The 13475-nt window shown below is 52.5% G+C and overlaps 1 protein-coding gene across 2 annotated transcripts in view; it reads right to left on the reverse strand.

The window, feature by feature from the left end:
- Window positions 1–11238, reverse strand: part of GABRA3 (gamma-aminobutyric acid type A receptor subunit alpha3) — a 79936-nt gene extending 68698 nt beyond the window's left edge. Inside the window, exons 1-2 of one of the 2 annotated variants that reach the window (XM_063345884.1) lie at window positions 11173–11238; window positions 1038–1166 (exon numbers count right to left, since the gene is read on the reverse strand). In XM_063345884.1, coding sequence (XP_063201954.1) covers window positions 1038–1126 — 89 coding nt within the window. In that variant the 5' untranslated portion in view covers window positions 1127–1166; window positions 11173–11238. Of the gene's footprint in view, window positions 1–1037; window positions 1167–10623; window positions 10755–11172 lie in introns of those variants that run through there. The other variant, XM_063345883.1, reaches the window with a different exon arrangement.
- Window positions 11239–13475: the final 2237 nt, after the last annotated feature.

Raw genomic sequence — 13475 nt, forward strand, 5'->3', positions numbered from 1 at the left:
CTTATGCAAAGAGAGATCCAAGCAGGCAAAGCGGGGCAGGCAGGACGGGGTCGGAGCGTGCAGGTGGGCAAACGGCGGGGGGCAGGGGGGGTGCGTGGGTGAAGGAGGAGCAGCAGCACTGACAGTTTTTTCATGCATGAAAATCCTTCATCGTGGCTGGACTCGTAACTCAGCAGACAGCACTTCAGTGTCCGTACCTGGCACTCTAAAGGCTTTCCTAAATTTTTTATAGAAGTCATGTATTATTTGCATTTCTCTCCCTCCGCGCAGAGGTTCTCCCTCCCCGCAGCTGGCAGGCTGTGCTGGGGGGGTCTCTGCCTCCCTTCCTCGAAGGGCTCTCCGAGCTCACCAAGCCTCAGCAGAGGCTCCAGCGGGATGCAGAGGAGGGACGCAGAGCCTGTCACGGACTAACAGGCTTTCGTCTTCTCCCGACAGCTCCCAGAGGCCGGGAAGTCAAGGCTGGTGGCAGCATGCTCTGTGCCAGGACAGCCGGAGCCTGGACGCCCAGGGACGCCGACCCAGGCAGAAGGGGGACAGCAAGCCCAGGGCTGGCCAGAGCCCCCCTAGTCCTACAGCAGACCAGGGTACGCCGCTCGTGGGTCGCTATACCATAAACAGCCAAAAGCTGAAGCAGTTTAATTTTCTTTTCTTTAAAAGAGTATTAAAAAAATTAAAGGGGGAGAAAGAAGGGTAGTCTCTCTTCCAGGTTAAAATTCATCCAAGTCAAGTCCTTGCCCAGAGTGAATTGTGCAGAGGCCAAAACTGAAAATTGGTTTTGTTGCAAAAAGATGCTGACAACTGTCCTTAGTGAGAGCACCTCGAATAATGCTAATGTAATCAGTCAGCTCAGCCACGAGGGACTGAACAGTCCCCGGGTGAAAGGCATGGGGACAGGGACGAGGGGAGGGTCAAACACGGCAGAGACACTTTTTAGTGCTTTGCCCTGGACTACTTCGCACGAGTACTGGTCCCGGGACATTTAAGCACAGCAAGAGGACTGCAGCCTTGGCCAACAGCCTCAGTGCCCACCACCTTACCCAGCATCAGCAGGGAGAGCCAAAACCAGGACTAGGACTCCGAGGTTAACGAGAGAGAGTGACCCTGTTCCCGGGAGCCTCAGCGCCATGGCGTCAGCACGTGGCCACCGGCAAGCAAGCCTCCAACACCTGCCGGGGGGGGGGCACAGAGGGGAAGGAGAGAAGAGAAAAGAGATTTTATTTACTAGGAGGAAAGCGATCCGCTTAGTCCCGTTTTTCCCAGCAGTTCATCCATGTTAGCCAGCAGTGAGTACTTCTGGGGTCCTGTATTAGAAGCTCCAGAGACACCCCCAAAGGGACCAAAGGCAGCAGCATCCCCTGCAGCCCTCCTGGTCCTGGGGAAGTCACAGCATGGGGTCAGAGCCAAACACGTACATACACATACAAACCCTCACCCCACGTTCACAGCACATCCCAGCAGCTCCCCAGGTGCTTCAGAACCTTTCAGCGAGCGCATAGCTCCACTTCCAAAATGACCGCACTGGTTCTTCTTCCACCCATCGCTTCCTCCTCCTCCTCCTCACCCCGCAAGTGTCAGTCATCGCCCTCCCCCCGCAGCAGCTCCCACCTCCCCCTGTGCTGCCTGGGGGACACCCACACAGCAGAACCACTCACAAGGTCTCAAGATCCATTTTTTCCGAACATCTTTTTCTGGACAGTTAGGCCCTCATTTAATTCAGGTAATGACACTGCCAGAAATTATTATTAAGTTTGAGCACTGAGGCCCAAGGTAGTGGGAGTGTTCGACTGTACTGCACTTAGTGTGCTCAGATTTTTCATTAATGCTCAGTTTTACTTTTATTGTGATGTTATTGCACATTTAACTGCCTTCCCCTTTTATGTATCTCATTATGTTGATGCACCTTGGAACAGCACTGCCAAGCAACAGCCTGTATAAATACAGCTTGTCGTGACGTCTCCCCCGACATGACACCTCATGCCTGGCACACACGGGATTCAGCCCAGCAGAGGCTCAGAACCGCGGCCACCATGCACAACCGGCCAGTGTGAGCCCACAAAGCCATAAATGAAGGTTTGCATCAAGCACAGCCTGCAGAAACCAGGACAAGATGTTGTCGCCAGCCAGATGGGACCTCTGGATTTCCCCACTCAACAGGCACCAACACTGCAGAGCCTCAGGCGGCTCCTTCCAGCACCGAAGGAGATGCTGGGTTGAAAGCCAAACCCCACCACCTGAATGGCATTTCTCAGTGACTAGGGGGTGCCCCAGGATGAAGGGGGCACACGAACTATGCAAGTGCCACCAAGGAGCAGGGGTTTCTGCACGTGGGCATGAGAGACAGGAACGCCCAGCAGAAATCCCATGCAGAGAGAGCAGGATGGAAACACCTGGAGATGATGTGTATCGTGTATGTGCAGCGACGTGTATCTGGCTACCCCTGCCACGGATGACTGGAAGAGGAGAAGGGGCACAAGGCCAGGCTGGGTCGTGTATTACACCCCCATTCCGCATTTAGCTACCCCTGGTCGCTCTACAACACTTTGGCCCTACAGTCTTCCTAGGTGCTGTGCCTGATCCTTGCTTTTTAGCTCAGTACAGCTCCAGGAGGACATGAGCTGCCACGCAGGCAGAAGGTAAAAGCCAGACACTACAAGTCCTTATCCACCCACCTGAGCTTTTGTTCTGGCAAGATATTCGTTAATGGTAGGCACAGGAAAAAAAGAAAAAAAATATAAGCGTTGGGTCCTCGCATTGCCTTGCATAGAGCACACTTCAAATACGAATTACCTTTGTCTTCCTCCCCATCGCGCACTTAACATCCTTGCAAATATCAGTGCATGGACTGATTCTGTGCGTGTGAGCGTTTGTGGGTGTGCTCAGGCCTTATTTAAGCAGGATGCTACCTAGGGAAATGCAGCCTTCACACCAACACGCTTAACGGAGGCTGCAGGAGCCTTCTGGCATGGGCACACCAACACCTCCGGTGAGACAAGCCCGGATTCGGGATGGCTCCTCTGGCTCCTGCTCAGAAGGGACACGCAGTCTTGGAAATTCAAGCTGATGAAGCACAAATTAAGAGGCTGAACATCTGTTCTGTGGGAAATTCCAACAGTTAGGGGAGACTCGTTCCAAATCACAGCAAGGACAGCTAAAATGTTGATGTTTCTTACAAGGCAAATTCAAAACTCCTTCAATTAGCAACTCCTCAACAGATTTCCTTTCAACTTTTCCCTTTCATTTCACTTAAACTTGCATATTATACAATAGGATTTAATTTTATTTTTTTTCCTAAGGCAATTTCAAACATTAGCCAAAAGCAAGAAAAAAAAAAAAACCCCAAAACAACACATTTCTGCCTTCCCTCTCCCCTCCTCACACCACCATTGACAAATTTCATTCAAGTCAACACTTTCCCATTCAACTGCCAATTTCAATAAATGGTTTGTTTTGGCAGAATTTGCACAGCTAGCGGTTTTTGACCAGGGATATCCACACAGACTAGGACCCTTTGGTTTTGCAGCAGGTGCCTCCTGGCCCTGCAAGAACCGTTCTGTCTCCTCTAGAACATTTTTGACCATCTATGTTAGATTTGGGGACACCACGGGCTGGGGAGATCACACGCCAAAAGGTGGAATGGAGCAGCTAAAGAAAACAGGACCAGAAAATGAGGCAGCAAGGTAATTCAGAAAGAGATAGGGTCAGGAACAGTGACAAAAGCCAGAAGCCACTTACAAACCTTCCATACAGGTGTGTATAAGACATTCCTGTCTGCACCAAGAAGCTGAAAACAACCGTATTTCCACTAAACCTTGTTCATACAGTTTTCCTTCAATATTATATGAAGATTAAGAGTTAATTTTCTACTTTGGATAGTTCTGTTGAGGAAGGTGCTAGCCAAGGATAACGGGGCTGCTGGAATAAAGTTAAATACATGCTTGAATCTCGTTTTAAGCATCAGAAACAGTTCTATATACCTATACTGGGAGAACAAACAGTTTTCAATACTTGCCCAAGCGATTACTTTGCTGGCCAAAGCTCAGTTTTGTGGCACAGAGAATGCCCCAAAATGGTGTGAGAGAGTACATGGATGACGGGTTTGAGGTGGCTGCACTTACGGACTCAGGAAGGACAACACAGCATGGAAAATAGCTTGGCACTGTTATTACCTCTTTCCTTTGGTTCTTGTATCGAGTTTTTCCTGGGGAGCTGGACAGAAGAGGCTGCGCTGCATTTTCCTTGTTCTTTGGCTCCTTTACACTTAGGGATGGATTGAGGAGCAGACCCGGTTCTGAGGATTGTGGTTGACATTCCTGATTAACGCAGGGGCTTTAACTGCTGGTGATGAACCCTAGTAGCTTTGAGACATTGAGGCAGGGCTGGCCAGGCAGTGCTAGAGGAGCAGGGGAAGGAACAACCCCCTTCCAGCACTATTGCCGGGCAGGAAACACGTCTCTGGAGGATGCAAAGAGGCTTCTGCAGAGAAGGAGGTTTCACCCGTCATACAGTTTAAGGGATCTTCCCAAGCTCCCCATAGCCAGAGCCTAGTGTGGTCACCACAGCACAACAGCTTCTAGCATCACCTCTCCCCTTTCCTGGGACGCTTGGCTAGTCCAGGCCCAGCCCCGACCACAGGGGCACACAAAATCTCAGCCGGTGCAAGTCCTTTATAAGCCCAACAACTACTGGCCAGCCACGTAGCCTCTCAGCTAACAAGGTTTCTGGCCTGGCAGGTTTGTAAACACCAGTCCTGGTTTCAACAGCCCGGTAACTGAGCTCCTCAGGTTTTAGCACAAAAGAGCTCACGCACGGAGAGGACCGCCTGCCCCACAGATATCGTGCTGGCGGCAGAGCGGGTGGGAGGGGGGTCCCTCGGTGCACGGCACCGCCTCGAGCAAAGGCAAAAGGAATGGGAACACCCACGAGTGTGCCTCAGGGACAAGTAACACCGGGGCTCCCCCAGCCTGAACCGGTGCTGTCTTTGCAGAAGACGCTTAACCAAAACGCTATTCAGCTGTCACTTCCCACCCAGGAAGGCTCTGAAACAGTCAATGTCTTGTTCTGAATACCTGCAGGGATGCCATGTCCTCTGGGAAGGGGAGGGAGGATGCAGGCAACATGCATTTAACCGCATGTAACCAAGTGAGGGTTTAGGAATGTTAATTGGATGGTAACAGTCTTAAAGAAGAAAAAAAATACAAGATCTCGTACTAGGTCTCGCTGAAAGGAAACTGCATAATATCTTTGAAGAAAAATGCAGAATGCAAAGATTTCTCAGCTCAGAAAAGAGTGGTACAACTCCTTAGACTGACCATTCCTTCACATAAGTTAAAGAATGTCACCCCATAGCTTCTGGTTCTCATCTCTGCCTATGCAAGATGGAGCCTATAGGGACAGTGCGCGTTCAAAGCGGCTCTGCACTTCCTTCCTCCATCTGTCCATTGCTCATTTCTTAATGGCACAGTTAGCAAATGCATTCATCACTAATTCTGCAGTTGCTGGTAACCTCCACAGCTGAATCAAATGCAGATTTTCTAAGGAGCCCTGCTAACACTTTGCAGCTGGAATCCAGCAATACTTGAAGTTTACAATTCCGTGCACTCTGGATTTTGGCAGGTCTCTTTATAACCACATACCTAAAGGCATCATAAATATACCCACTCCTCTCCAACACACGCAGTCTGTCCAACCTCCAGAGTATCACAGCATAACAGCACTCCTGAGAAATACAGCCTTCCTGTTGGATGCGCAGTTTTGGAATGAGGAATTGGAAAAGCTTCCTTCGCCCCAAGACAGTACGTGCTCCAGCCCCTGCTCCTACCGAGGTGGGTTTGGGAAACCAAAAAAAGTGCTGGTACCTTCCAGATCAGCAAGGTACCCTAGTAACTACGTTAACATTGGGTGTCTCTTGGCTCGGCATACTAAGCCTGATCTTTTCAGAAATCCTTATTCTAGAAACCATTAAATATTCTGAAATGCCTTCCTAGGAAAGAGTGATTAGCACAGGCTTACTGCTGACAAGGGAAAGACAGATAGAGCTCCGGAGGTGGAGACTGAAAGGTAAAGCTTGCAAAAAAAATCTGGGAGAACAGCCCAGAGAGGGGGAGACTGCAAGCATCAGAAAGGGTATGAAGACAGAAGAGGCCCATAAACCCACCTGGGTACATTTGGGAGAGTCAATCAGTATCTCTCCCAAATTACTGCCTTCTTGGAACACACACAGCCAAGAGAACAATCTGATTCACTTAGCAATAGTCCCACCGTGCAGGCGGCATTCACGAGGCAGCCCAAAGGACTTATTTGCCCCATCGCTGCACCCAGAAATGCTGTGTCCCTGCAGCGTCCTTGGGTCAGCGCGCCCACGCGCCACGCACCTACACCAGTGGCATCAGCTGAAGGAGCACTGAGCACTTACAGCTCCCACTCAGCCCACAACCCCTGGGACCTGGAGCCGCTCCACATCTTTGCCAAGTCAGGTAGCTCAGGGAGGGGCGTGCAACGAGGAGCCGACGCTGGGAAGCCAGCTGGAAAACAGACTGGGGAGTAGAGGCAGCCTCTGTCCAAAAGCCCAGATACGAGCAGTTCCATGCAGGGAGAAGAGGGTCATCTAGATCTGGTGGGTGCCAAGCACGTCCACCCACCTGCACAGCACCATAGGTGACCTCACAACACCTGCATATTTACCCCCAAAGTCAAGTGCACTTGCAGAGCACAAGAAGCTCCTTAAAGCCCTTCCTCATTGCACTGGAGTCTCTGCAAAACAGGTCCCAGGCATCGGGGGAGGTCCTGCGTCACCTCTCAAGGATTCCAAAACTGTCCAAAGTGCATGGGCTGTGCTCTGCCCAACTGTCCCTGATCCTCTGTGAGCACACCAGCCTGGTGGTGATTGCTGCTATGCCTCTTCTAGCGCTCCTTTGGGTAAAGCTCCGCGCGCTCTCCACAGAGATGGGCAGCCAGCAAGCGCTCAGTGCAGCAGCGATACACGCAGGCGATGCACATGCTGCCCGGCATCCCCGCTGGGGAGGTTTTGCTTCAGTTCTCAATCACTTCAGCTAAAAAGGAGGGTCCCCTGGAATAAAACTATCTTTTTATTGGAGCGTAGGGGCAGCAATGACCAGACATGGTTCCTCTGGAAGCCTGGAAATGATGGAAAAAGACACCGTGGTGTTTCACAAGACCCCTGTCCGACTGGTTGTTTGCATCCCTTTGTTCTGAAGTGAGCTAACTGGGATGCACGCATACGTCGCACAACGCCGGCAGAGACACCCAAGCCAGCGCATACTCTGGAGGCAGCCCGGCCCCGCCAGCATCGCGCCCGACCTGCGCCAGCCAGCGCAGGGGAAGGCTTGGTTTGCCAGCCTGGATTCCATCATCTGAGATAGCCCCGATTTCTCCAACTCCCCTCACAGTTTAGCGCTTCTTTGTGCCATAGAAACGCTGCTGAAGGCCAGAAGCTGCTACAGCGTTTCATAGGAATCAGAGAAGAAACAGGCAGCAGTACTTCCACCTACCTGAACCAAACTTGCTGTTTACCATCCACTTCGAGAAACAGCACCGGCTCAAAGCGAGAGGCACATGGCAGAGGAACCACACGGTCTTCGACTCACGAGCATGAAAATGTTTGTGCTTACCTACCTGAGAGGCACACATTGGCTCGTACGCACACACACACACACTACACAAGCCATAAACAACCTTCCCGTGAATCTGCCACACACATAAGGTGCGAGGCACAGGCGATGGTTACCAAACGCGTTGTCTGCAGCTCTGCAAGAGATGCCAACAGAACAGGATACTCGGGAACCAGCGGCACAAAGCAAAGAAATTAAAGGTTCAGATCAACACGGAAATCTTGGGAGCAAGTCTTAAAGTGGATCTCTTCTGTAGAAAGCTGGTAACGGAGGAACGAACTCGGTGCCCAACCCTCAGCAGCTTTAATTTTTCAAAACGAGAAGCCGATTGACAGTTTTTCCTCATCAAAACAAAATTAATCCCAGTATTGCATCTCGCTACTCAAAAACACATCCAGAGGGACTGTAGAGTGATTCACACCCACAACCGCTACAGGAAACCGTTTGCACTCAAAAGTGTAACAAGCCAACACTGATTCACCCACATAATTACAGGCAGACACTGATTCACAGCTACTGCAACTGCAGACGGACTGACTCACAACCAAAGCAACTGCAGACAGACTCAGGCTCACAAGCACAACTGGAAATACAACTGTGCTGACAATATGCACAGTCTGCAATCATACGTACACACAAATTCTTGGAAAACTAGCTAGCACCCTAACCAATGCGAATGCGCCTAGCCAAGCCCTGCGCTTTTTGCTGGCGTTCTTGACCTTCACCCCACAGCCATCTTTCCCGCGCCGATGGAACAATATCCACACCTCAGCGACGGTTCCTTCCCTGACAGCCCTCGCACTGGCCAAGCACGACTGCCAAAGCCTGAACCCAGACGCAGAGCCGCATGATGCATATTCAGACACTTGCCACATACAGGCACGATAAGTGTATATGGTGCAGGACATCAACATACATCCACTTTGATACCACATATCCGTGCGCTGACTGCACTGACTTAGTGTTCCCAGAATATAAGTAAATGCAAGCAAATATAATACATTTAGCCCACGGGCAAAGGAGATAGCAAAGGACTCGCCACTGGGCAAAAGCTTGAAAGGCAAGATTATTTACTACACTCTCTGCCTCGGTATGTAATTATGTCAGTGTTCAGCCTGCGTATTGTGCTACTTTTTGCAAACAGTTGGCAGGAATACTCCTACTGAGATGAGGGGCTGGGCTGCTTCTCCAGCGTTGAGAGGAGCAGGCTGAAGAGGACAAGGTCTACTTGGAGAAAAAGAAACTAAGGTGAAAGAACGGATTAAGCAGGAAAAGACGAAGGAGAAGCTGAGAGTGAAGTGGGACAGGCGGCAGTCTATACAGACAAAGAAGAAAGAGGAAAGGAGAAAGAACAGGAGGAGGAAAGCTGCATGATGCAGACTGGTGATAAAAAGCTCCAGAAATGAGGAAAAGCAGCAGCCTCCCAGTGCTGAGCGTGTCTTACAGCGGCGCAGAGAATGCATCCGTGCGTACCCACGCGCCGAGCTCTGCTGCGAACCAGGAGGAGATTCCAGGGGAAAGGACGCAGCCCCCAGCCAAGCATGTGCCGTGGGGCCCAGGTGCAGCCGCAACCCTTCCAGCTGCTCAGAGCGCTCTCGGAAAAGAGCAGGAGTGTCAGGCTCGCGCCCTCCTGCCTCTGTGCATGTGTGCGAGCGCTGCAGGGCACCCAGCCACCATGGGCACGGGCTGAAGGGCAGGCTGGCAAAGTCCACCAGAACAGCATCACCTCAGAACAGCTCGAAATCCTTTCTCCGCCAGGGGAAAGTTAAGAGACAGACTACAGAAAGGAGAGGACTTGCCTGAACCACACGTAGCGTCTTCTAGTTGGAGGCTGGACCTGCCTCACCACCTGTTATTTTTCTTCTTCACATCCCCCCCGCATGGAAGCTCAGAGGACCAAGAGGTGAGGGAGCAAGCCCGCCCTGCTGCTGCCATCAGAACAACTCAGGTGAGCAGCCACTCAGAGCTGCTCTTGCCAACTAGCCCATGACAGCAGGAGTCTCACCAGAGGGTCCCGGTTCCCCGTTTTGGTCTGAGGATGCTGCTGCGTTTGCAGCCAGCCAGCAGCAGATTCAGGGGAGAGACTACGGATACAATTGGCCAGGGAAATGAACTATTTGTTCAATTATACTTCTCTTGTCCAGATGAGAATCGTTCTGGCAGAAGGTAGAGCGAGGAACAATGGATAAGTGTTGCAGTGGGGACTGTCTCTAACGCTTAATTGCATTACGCTACTCCTTTTTAATGATCCATATCTCAGTCCTAGTAACTCTGGGGGGGAGGAGGAAAGATCTGGAGCTCTTTTCCCTTTCCTCCCATGCCAGCCTTAGAGACTGCAGCCCCCAAAACTCCTTTCCCTCCCCACCCCGACACAGCATCAGTGCCCATTAGGCCTGGCTGCAGGATTCAGGGGGAAATTTGACTTTGCTTTACTACACCGTCCTCCCCGCCCAGCCCTTCCCCTGCATTTACCGTCCGAATCTGGGAACGGGGCTCACTATTGTCCTCGTCCAGACATTTTCCATCGCAGCCGATTACAACCTCTCCCCGCTCTCCAGCCGGGTGGGCTGGAGCTCGGGGGGTCCCCAGCTCGGGGGGGAGGAGGGATCCCGGCACGGCTCGGGCAGCCGCTCTGCTTCGGAGCGTGTTGCTCCGGAGCAGCTACGGGAACGGAGATGCTCCAACCCCGCGGCCGCCCTCCCGACCCCCCCACCCAGGGATGCGAGCCGGGCAGAGCCCCCCCTTCCCCCGCGGGGCGGCTGCTCCCCCTGTTGTTCCCCGGCCTGTAGACAATAGCCGGGGGGGCGGCGCAGCACCCGGGAGCCCCATCCCCGACAGGGGGGGGCCCGCACTGACCCCCACCCCCGCACCGGGGTGGTTATTCCCCTCTCGGTGCAGCCGCCGGGAGGGGGGCGCGGAGCGAAGAGAGGAGCCCCGGGGTTGGGAGGGGGGGAAGCAGGAACACGAACCGCCGCCGCGCCCCGCACACACTCACCGCCGCGCCCGCTGCCCCAGCCGCGGTGTGGGGGGGGGCGGCCGGAGCCCGCACCGCTCCGCCGGGCTGCGCGCCCCCGAGCCCGCCGGGGCTGCCAGCCGCCGCCTGCGCGCTCCTCCGGCCGCGGCGAGGGAGAGAGAGAGAGACAGAGAGAGGGAGGGAGGGAGAGAGGGAGGGAGGGAGCATCCCCCCGCCTTCCTCCTCCTCCTCCCCGCGCCCCAGAGGAGGGTTTACCCACCCGCCTTGTGCGGAGCTGCTGCCCTCCCCGCAGCGCGGGCGGCGAGGAACCGAGCGCTGCCGCCCTCCCTGCCCCGGGTTGGGGCCACCACCCCAAGAGACGCGCCCCGGCGCCCTCCGCCAAACCCCGGCCTCGCAGCCCCTCGGCAGCCCCCCGCCATCCCTTCTGCGCAGGAGGACGAGCAGAGCAAGGCTGGCTGCTCCCAACGTCTACCTGTTGCAAAGGGGGAGCTCCCCAAGGCGCCGGTGCCTCTGGAAGGAGGTGGCCAGCACCCCAAGGGGTGCGCTGCGCCCCAGCTCCCGCCAACCCACCTCCTCGCTGCAAGGCCTGGCCGAATCCCGGGTCCGCCGGCGGGGCAGGGAAGTTTAGCCCGCAACTTGGAATTGCTGAGGTTTATATCGCAATAAAACGGCACACAGAGGAAAACAGCTGCGGAGAAGAGGGGAGGAGGAAGAGAGATTAAAACGCAGCAAGGAGTAGGCAGTGAAGAGAAGGACAGATTCAGCGTGGCAGCGCGGGGATCCCAGAGGAAGGGCGCTGTGAGATGCGCTGGACGGAGCTGGCTGGGCTTTGGAGGTTTTGCGGAGCCACACGACAGCGAAGCTGGGAAGGCGAAAGCTGACAGTAAGGCGCACTCAAAATATATTGTCCCTGCAGAGCTCTCCTTGCTCAACACGCACTGCAAGACTCAGCCGCAGCTGTGACTCCAAGGTACATAACCATTCCTCCATCGCTGAGGATGCGGGATGAGATAAAGGATCATTACCACAGGCATTACTGACCACCCCAAAATTCCTCTTAAATACTCTTGGTTTTGAATACTTAAAATAACACACAAACATACTTCAGGGCAAGGGCCCTGAAGGCATGAGTGATTAAATCCAGTTTAACTGTCAGTTCTCTGCCTTTTGATATCAGAAAATGACCCAGTTCTTGCTTCCAGGAGGAAGTTAGGGGCAATGTTCTACCTTACCCCTACCACAGCTATCCTGACTTTGGTGAGATAGGACCATTCATCATGGCCTGTTTCTGGGCAGCAGGAAGAGAACACAGGCTCTCCTTCAAAGCAAAATTCCAGCTCCCTGTGATCTGAGCATGATCTTTACTAGTCCAGGTATCTAGACTTAAATATGGGTGGCAGCAGTTCAAATGCCAGCAGTTCTGCTTTCCTCTGCTGGAGAGGGGCCTTGGGCAAGACCTGATGAGCCTCACAAAGTCTGAAGACCAACATCTTCAGCAAAAGCTGAGCTTAGTCCAACACAGTGCCCCCACAATCAAACCTGACATCTCTTAGACTGGAGGAGGAAGAGTCCTCAGTGTTGCTGCAGCACTTGGGTCTCTTACAGGAACTTTGTGGCTACCACAAACGATGTGTAATCAAGATAAGTTTCTCCAGCCCTCAACACCACATCCAACCCTAGCTGATGGATATTAAATACTCACAGGACAATTTTGAAGCATCAGCAAACAGGCTATCGAGTTGTTATTTTCTGATCTCTGAAAGATATTTTGCCCGAGCTGCAGGGACCTTACTTTTGAGATCTCACGCAGACAGCAAACGTTTTAATGGTCCTTAGACTGCTCATACATGAATGACAGCAACCAGCATGTGGTGTGGGGCTGTTCCCATTTTAAAAAGTCTGTCTCTGCATTGAATTCCTCCTGCCATAATCCAAAGCATCACTCAAGAAGAGAGCTGTGTGTGCATGCCAGCAGAAGAGCATTTTGCTGGTCTCCACAACTGGGGCAAATCATAGGATCATAGGAAAATTCATACTGGAAGAGATTTCAGGACATCATCTAGTTCAACCTCCTACTCAAAGCGCGGTCAGCTAAAGAAGAGCCCTCAAGCAACATAAGTTGTCCATACTTATTCACACTGAATTTCTGCTTACATCTAAGTTTCCTCCAAGGCACATCTTCTGTTGCTGATTTATATGCTTGTGAACACAAGAGTGTTGGCAAGGGAACAAGGAAGAGCTCAGCGGGAGTCCCAAGGCACAGCCATCCACTTGGCTAAAAGCCCCAAGCATCTGGTCCACCATCTTCCCACTGGAAGGTGACACTCCATTGGAGAGTGTCACCGAAATGACCATGCCCAGAGGTGGGACCAGACACAGGACCAGGCTAACTCAAGAACATTGGTTGCCTGGAGGCTGGGAGCAGAAAAGGCCCTAATACTTGTTCTTCCTCCTTTCCAAACTGACTCAGCTGCTGGCATGAACTGCCTCGGATATGAGAACAGGCATGAAACAATCAGCGAGACAAGCATACCCGGAGACAGGAATGACTCAGGATTTTAAACGGCTCATATTGAAGAGCATTCCAAAATCTACAGGTTTAAGTAGAGCTAACAATAGTCACAGGCAATGGAAATCATGCTTCTCTTGAGGCCTGCTCATCCATGAGCAACAGTGATACGGACTTCCCCAGGAGCAACATATCTCACTCCACTCTGAGATGCCTTCACCAAAGACTGCTTCCTCTGCTCAGGTCTCCTCTGACACTGCCAGCAACCTGAAACAGACTTGGGCGTGAGGCCTTTTATTGGAAAAGTTTTTCCAATAATATAAAAAACATATTAAACTCCTTGTCGCCACACCACACGCCAAGT

Source organism: Chroicocephalus ridibundus, chromosome 9 (genome assembly GCF_963924245.1).
Source record: "Chroicocephalus ridibundus chromosome 9, bChrRid1.1, whole genome shotgun sequence".
Lineage (NCBI taxonomy): Eukaryota > Metazoa > Chordata > Aves > Charadriiformes > Laridae > Chroicocephalus > Chroicocephalus ridibundus.